This window comes from Montipora capricornis, chromosome 1 (assembly GCF_036669925.1).
Source record: "Montipora capricornis isolate CH-2021 chromosome 1, ASM3666992v2, whole genome shotgun sequence".
Lineage (NCBI taxonomy): Eukaryota > Metazoa > Cnidaria > Anthozoa > Scleractinia > Acroporidae > Montipora > Montipora capricornis.
The window spans coordinates 34,862,477-34,869,976 of NC_090883.1; the positions used below are offsets into that span (position 1 = coordinate 34,862,477).

At 42.0% G+C, this 7,500-nt stretch overlaps 1 protein-coding gene across 2 annotated transcripts in view; it reads right to left on the reverse strand.

Moving 5' to 3' along the window:
- The window catches only part of LOC138040184 (collagen alpha-2(I) chain-like), an 89,605-nt gene extending 83,926 nt beyond the window's left edge, over window positions 1-5,679 (reverse strand). For both annotated transcript variants that reach the window (XM_068885966.1, XM_068885959.1), the window contains exons 1-2: window positions 5,436-5,679; window positions 1,709-2,055 (exon numbers count right to left, since the gene is read on the reverse strand). In XM_068885966.1, the coding sequence (XP_068742067.1) occupies window positions 1,709-2,055; window positions 5,436-5,505 (417 nt within the window). In that variant the 5' untranslated portion in view covers window positions 5,506-5,679. The remainder of the gene's footprint in view (window positions 1-1,708; window positions 2,056-5,435) is intronic.
- Window positions 5,680-7,500: the final 1,821 nt, after the last annotated feature.

A 7,500-nucleotide genomic window follows, 5' to 3' on the forward strand; every position in this document is an offset into this window, starting at 1 on the left:
GCCGTCTCAAAATCGCAATTTGTTTTTAGTGTATTAGCTCAGCGGATGAGAGCGTTAGTACATCCGGGAATGTGAGACAACGAGTGTGAATTGTGTAGGTGTTCCTTGCTGGATTAAAGAGATTTGTTTAGACCTTTGTGGCTCTGATATCCTACATAATCCTTTGGCGACCATTCGGAAAACTGCTACAATTCTTCGGAACGAAGGTGTAGTATTATCTCTTAAAGCACAAGCTCGTGACCTTGAAGCGAACTGAACTCTGGTTCAGAGCTGGGGTTTCTTCAGTTTAAAAATTTCCTTTTTTGGATGTAACATAGCTCGTGCATTTTCCCGCACGTGCAGCTTCGATCTTATTTTGTCCATATTTGGGCATAAGATTGATGTCCTAAAGTTCCCAGCTTTGTTCCAAGAAAAAGAGCTACAAGTTACACTGACGCTTTAAGGTCAGGTGCCTCTGCTTAAAGTTATTAGTTATTAGCCTCCGCAAATTCAGATAGAACTAGGGACTGCTCAACAAGGCGAGGATGATTTAACTGATAGTGCGCGTTGGTGCACAATGTTACCGTGGATATCGATTTTTACGAGGGAGGGAAGCCAAAGGGTCACTTTTTTTTTTCCTAGGGCTTTCCAGGGAAAACGTAAAACGCATGCGTGAAGTTAACCAAGACGTGGCGAGACGTGGCATGGTGCTATCTTTTATAGCGCATGCGCAAGGTTTAAGTCAACGAGTAAGCACGAACGTGGTGTCTACGCTCAGACCACATACATTTGACAATCCAGGACATCAGGAAAGCCCGAGTTCACGCAGATATGCGTTTAGTTTACAATTCTATGAGAAAAAGTTTATCAATACATGGGGGTTTTCCCCCTAGTCTTCACGAACAGTGTGCGGATTCTTTAACGTCCCATAGAGTGTATTAACTTGAATGGTCGTGAGACGGGGCCTACGGTTTATAGTCCTTATCCGAGGAAACCCTTTTCAGATGAAATCACAAAGGCAGCACTTTCTCCTCGGTTATTTTTTAAGACCCTGAGTGTTGCTTCGGGATTTTGAACCCGCGATCTCCCGCGTGACAGCCCGATGCTCAACCACTGAGCCACCGGTCAAATTAGAACAACAACAAGGGATTCCCGAAAGGTCATCGATTCAGGTATTAGCCCCACCCGATAGGATTTAAATTAACAGGCAATTTCCATTAGACCAAGGCCGCATACTACGAAAACCACCGATCTGTGGAATGGGTGGGAACTTAAGTGTCTCTGCCACACCCACTTTCGCTTGTAAATAGTTCAAATTCTTAAGAGGTATTGACAGAACTGAGCGCATCTGGAAGGCTTTATAATCGTGGAAAAGCTCTCGGAGGAAACTTGAGAATGAAGATTATACAAGACATCATAGGAAAAGGAGGAGTCTTCACAACAGGTTTCTTCGAGGGAAGGTTTTTCTGCGATTGTCCAAGAAAACTGAGATAAATTTTTAAAATGTGTTTTTTCCATTGTTGCGGTCGTTATAGTACACTTTAAAAAGCCCGTGGGAAAGGAATTTCATCAACATGCTAAACGATAGTGAGCGGGGCAGCGACTCGGTAATTCGGGCCCATTCCACAGAACGGTGGTTTTCGTAGTAACTTGGTCTGGCTCCATTGATACAAAGACATTTTTAGTCTTCTAGCGAGAATTCTCATACAAGTTTGTCCAAACAAAATACCTTTGTCACGTCTGGCCTCATTCCAAATTCTGGCTGAAAAATTTCTTCATTGGCAAGCCTGAGACCCCTGTTGATGAATGTCCGCTCCGACGACAGCGGTCTGCGTATGCTCTGAATCTCCGCCAAAATGGCTGCTTCACTGTAAGGGGCTTCATCAAACTTGGTAAAGTCGAGTAATTTTGTTGCTTGGTTCCCAAAGTAGACAAGACCAATGTGAGTCCTTCCTGGCCCCATGTTTACTCTTTTGGCAACATTGACAACAAAATCAAGCAGCACATTCCAGTCTTGTCTGACACTTCCAGAGGCATCAAGGACAAAGACCAGATCCAAAATGCAATTCGGGTCCTCTGTTAAAAGAACCATCAATAGATTGAGGCAAACCTCTTACTATCCGTGATCAAGAGTCGTATTGGTCGTTACAGCCCGCGTTGTTTCATACAGACATACAAACTTAATTGACCACACCCCATAGCCAATGAAACGTAATCATTGAAATAGAACGACAACAACTTAAAGGGGCAGTGTCACACTATTTAGTCAAACTTCAAAACACTAAAAGACGGAAAAGACGTCCTGGCATCAATGAAAACCAAAAATTATATAATGTTGTAGTTTTGTTACCAATAACCATTGAAGTTGACTGAAGCCCTTCTTTGTTGTTAGCAACCAAGGATGGTGAAGATGGAAATGGAATTGAAACTTGAAAAAACTGAATCGCAACTGAGTTGGTTATTTACAAGTGCAGTGAGAAGTTGAACCTGGGACTACCAGGATCAAATTCAACTAGTGGTCTGAAGGGGTCCTCCGGACCCTAACCACTAGGCCGAACTGCCTCGTTCAAGTTCACTCTCACGATCAACTCCGAAGAACGAGGGCCAATGGAATGGCAAAAACAAAGCGCCATAATTTACAGTTCGGCGCGAGGAAACTAGGTTAGTAAGACATTCACTATATCTCTGGATGTCATGGCGCGCGTACTATCTTTGAGATAACAAAGTTGAGCACTTTATTCAAACCGAGAGTCTCGCGAAGGTATGGAGCGAGAGGTCTGGGACAGCACCGTGCGCAGAGCATGCACGTAACGGAAAACAATAACAACTTTTTCCGAGAGCAGCACAAGCAATGCCGATCAAAACCAACCAAGCATACAGCGATAAAAAATCACTCAATTGTGAATAAAACTCTGGGATAACACTAGTATGAAATTGAACGATAGTTGTACGTAACTTCATATCAAATAAGAACTCTTTCGTGAGAAAAGAAACACTTACTTACAGGTAAAAGAATATTTAATGAATGTATAAAGTGCGGGTTATAGACAAAGGAGAGCAGCGTTCCTCGCACAAATTGACAAATTGTCCAGCCTTTAAGCGAGGAGCCGGAGCCGGAGCCGGAGTCGGAGTCCTAGTTGGAGTCGTAAAGAGCGCTTATGGAACGGAATCGGAGTCGGAAAAATCAGAACGGTCCCATTTTCTTTCGATTCCACTTTTGACTCCGTCGCTTATGATCTAGTGAAAACTAAATTGTCGGAGTCGGAAGCAGAAGCGGAAGAACCAACCAATCACAATGCTTGGAATCGAGCATTGAGATTGGTTTATTTTTCCGCTTCTGCATCCGACTACGACAATGCAGTTTTTACTGGATCGTAAGCGGTGGAGTCATAAGCGGAATCGGTATTCTGCTTCCGACACCGACAGTTTGATTTTCTCTAGATCGTATCGCTCTGCGATCTGATTACGACTCCCCGTCGTAGTCACTAAAACATGGAACGACCTAAAACCACCTAAAACCACCTACAACCACCTAAAACCATCTACAACCACCTACAACCACCTCATGAAAAATCTACAACCATCTACAACCACCTCAAAAACATCTACAACCACTCACAAAGAATCGAATACCATCTTAAGCAAGCCATAATTGTATAAAATAAGCAAGACGACAATACGTGGTTACCATTTAGCCAAAAAAATCCGGATGGCATGATTGTGGCATAAAGGTAAGCGATCTTCCGAATTTGTTAAAAGCCAACCGGATGAGATGCATTCCATCCTTTAAACCGCGCTAAAATCGTGAGAAAGGGCCTGGAAACGAAACAATCCTCACGAATTTCCCGAATTCCGGGAAATGCCGGCACTCCATTTCCCGGAATTTGGAAAATTCGTGAGGATCGTTCCGTTTCCAGGCCCTTTTTCACGATTTTAGCGTCCTTTACAGGATGGAATGCAGGGTAAAGCGCTATTCACATCCGGTTGGCTTTTAACAAATTCGGAAAATCGCTTACCTTTTATGCCACGATCATGCCATTCGGATTTTTTTGGCTAAATGGTAACCACTTATTGTCGTCTTGCTCATTTTATACAATTATGGCTTGTTTAAGATGGTATTCGATTCTTTGTGAGTGGTTGTAGATGTTTTTGAGGTGGTTGTAGGTGGTTGCAGATATTTTTGAGGTGGTTGTAGGTGGTTGCAGATATTTTTGAGGTGGTTGTAGGTGGTGGTAGATGGTTGTAGATTTTTTATGAGGTGGTTGTAGGTGGTTGTAGATGGTTTTAGGTGGTTGTAGGTGGTTTTAGGTCGTTCCATGTTTTAGTGACTACGGACTCCCCGTACCGTAACGACTCCGACTTCGACTCCGTCGCTAGTGAAAACCATCCTTAAACTTCACTCCTTCTTCTATTTGTAGAATGTTTAATGTTGGCTAGATTGTGCGTAACCCTGCAAAAATCCCACATATCCTCTGTTGTCGAAGGAATATTTGAGAGAGTATCCATTTCGAGAACAAACTAGAAAAAAATGATTTTTTTTCCTGTCGTAATATGATATTCATGTCTTTTGATTGAGCCAAGTCAAACAAAGGATTGACATCAAATTAATTCAACGAAGAACTGAAATGTCGGCAAATCGCCGTAAAAAGGAATTTTTTTCCCTCACGACATGGGAAAAGATCCTTCACAATCTTCTTGCGGCTTCGCCGTTCGCATCGAAAGGCTGGCACGGGTCATTTTCATTTTTGCGGGCTCTTTATAAGCATTAATCTATATTAATTCCCGACAAAGTTTAGGATGCAGGCTGCTTTGTAAGGAGAAACATGGGCTTACACGTAACGGAGGAACTAAGTAGCGCGGTAATGAGCACATTGCGTGATTTATCTAACATGAACGGTCACGGTTAACAATGTAAACTTTTCTAAACCAAACTTGCCTGTTGCCACGTATTTTGATACCGAGATAAAGTGAAAAGAAACACGACTAGCGCATTATTCAAGGGAATCGACGATTCCTTTTATGACGAAAACGCATTGCATGTTCTCTTACGATAAGCATATGCCTTTTGAAATGTATCGCCGCCAAGGTCATCATTTATACGAATGGAGTCGAAAGCCACAATGAATATTTACATTCATAAATTCAAACAGAGCGACTTCCCCTTGATTGTACATTATGTGTGAAACAGCGATGTGATCGACAATGAACACACAAGACAAACAGTTTCTCCGATCATTTCCTACCGTCCGTTTTACAACGAAACTCGTCAGGAAATGAATGCAGTTTTCTCTCCATGTACACACACGGTAAAATTTTAATCGTCGGCTCCAGATCGTGGACAAGCGGTGTCATGGGGAAAAAGTATTATCAAAGGTTCTGTTTAAAAGAATTGAGTACTAATACATAACTCAACGAGACAAGACTTGGTCAAAATAGTAAGTCATCAATAAACTTACGCGCAAATGCTGGGCTGTTTCCGAGCAAAGCCGAAGAAATAGTCACAATCCAAGCCAACGAAATCAGCATCTTGACAAGGGTTCGAGCGACTAGCTTTTGTGGGAAGACCGTTTTACATCACAGGGCCTGGTGGATAACGAAGTGGCACATGCATAACTCACCTCGAGCTCAATGGCCCTTTGTGGGATGAAAGGAAAAACGTGAAATTTGAGTGCCTCCGCAGTCACCTTGAAAGCCAATTGTCTGGGGAGGTGAAGAGAGAAACATTCATGTTCGCTGATAATATTGATTGTTCTACATTTTTGCTGAATTGATCATTTATTTAGGCTTGTACAAGTATTCTGATCCCATACCGAAAAGTCCTTTAGAAAAAAGTTCCATGTTTTTTGTAACTAGGAAAAGTTGAGGGGTACGTTATTTTATTTTATTAATTTATTTTGCTGTTATATGTTTCTCACGAGAGTTGTCTGCTTTTTCGGCTTTATTTTTCGGTGAATGTTACAAAATCTGGAGCCTAAATTCTACCTCCTTTCGGCGAAAAGTTCCTGTCGTAGCCAGAGGAACGCTCTGTGTCGTAGCTAAAACATTATAATTATTCAATGGAACTTTGGAGCCGGGAGCAGGGATTGAGCGGCAGCTGTCCATCATTGCATCTTGACTTGGTTGAGTCTGTTGGTAGTCTACTTTCCTTTGAGGGGCTTTTCCCTTTTTTTCCTTGGCGTTCTCCGATTTTCCGCCCTCATGAAAATCAACACTTTATTTCATTCGCCTTACAATTATTTGAGCACTGGCTCAGCCATGTGTGCTGTAAAAATGATGATGTGTGTACGGAAGGAACGGGAAACGGAGAACAGAGAACAGATAATATTTAAATCGAAGATCTTTAAAAGCGGGAGTCTTTCAAAATGGGAATTTCAAATAATGAGTGACCGATGATGGACACACTTAAAGCACTGATTAATTTAATTTTCCAAATCAACTGCTCTGAAGTTCATGTCACAATTTCGAATAATTAGCAACCTCGTTCCCAGGGCTTTTCACCGCCGAGAGCCCTGGAACGGGCGGGTCCGTCCAGCTCTTGGCGGTGAAAAGCCCCGGGAACGAGTTTGGAATAATTAGGTTAACTCTAGGTCACATTCTCATATTAAATAACTCTTTAGTAATCTTTTATCAAGGTTAATATGGTTTGTTTTAGGAAAGCGAGTTCAAATTTCATTTTATTTCCATCCCATTTATCACTAGCGTTAGGCAGCAAGAATGTCACGGTTATCGTGACCGATGTGAAGCAATCCAAAATATCCAGCAAATGTAAGACTTTGGAATCCGGAATCCGGAATCCGGAATGCAGAGCGTGGAATCCGGAATTCATTGCATGGAATACAGAATCCACCCATTTCGATGGGAATCGAGGATCCATTTCGGTGGAACCCGTGAGTCCATGACTCGGGATCCGAACTAAATTGAACTTTAATTGAACTAAATTACTCCACTTGAACCGTGGAAGACTGTAAATATGGAGTTTTAGCAATAGGGAGTTTAAAAAACCTCAACGGCTACGGGGACGAAAACGTCACTTCAAAATATCACTTTGATCTATTCTAAGCATTTCATGATAATTCCATCCTGTTTAGATTATACAATATGAGCGAATTGTCCTAAAACTGGATTGGTACGGACACATTTGAAGTAAAGAGTGAGACTGAATGATTCACAGTAGTTTGTCCACGTTGTCGTCAAAACCTTAAATTTCGTCATTTCACGTGATAGATTTGACGAGTAATGAGAGAGAAATGTTCAAAAATGCGTGCCGCACATGCAGCGCGTTCTTTTAACCAATAATATTACTGCTTTTTGGCGTTTTCGTTGTCGTTTCTTAAACTAGTGAGCTTAAGCAACGACAACGGCGACGGCAACAAGAAGGTCAAAAATTTGCATATTTAAATGGTAAAAACAATAGCTTTGCACGCCCTGCACGTGCGTTTTTCACTTTTGTCCATTTCTCTGCCGTCGTCAGCAAAACAACAACGTGAAATAGCCAAATTTGAGGTTTTGTGACGAACGTCA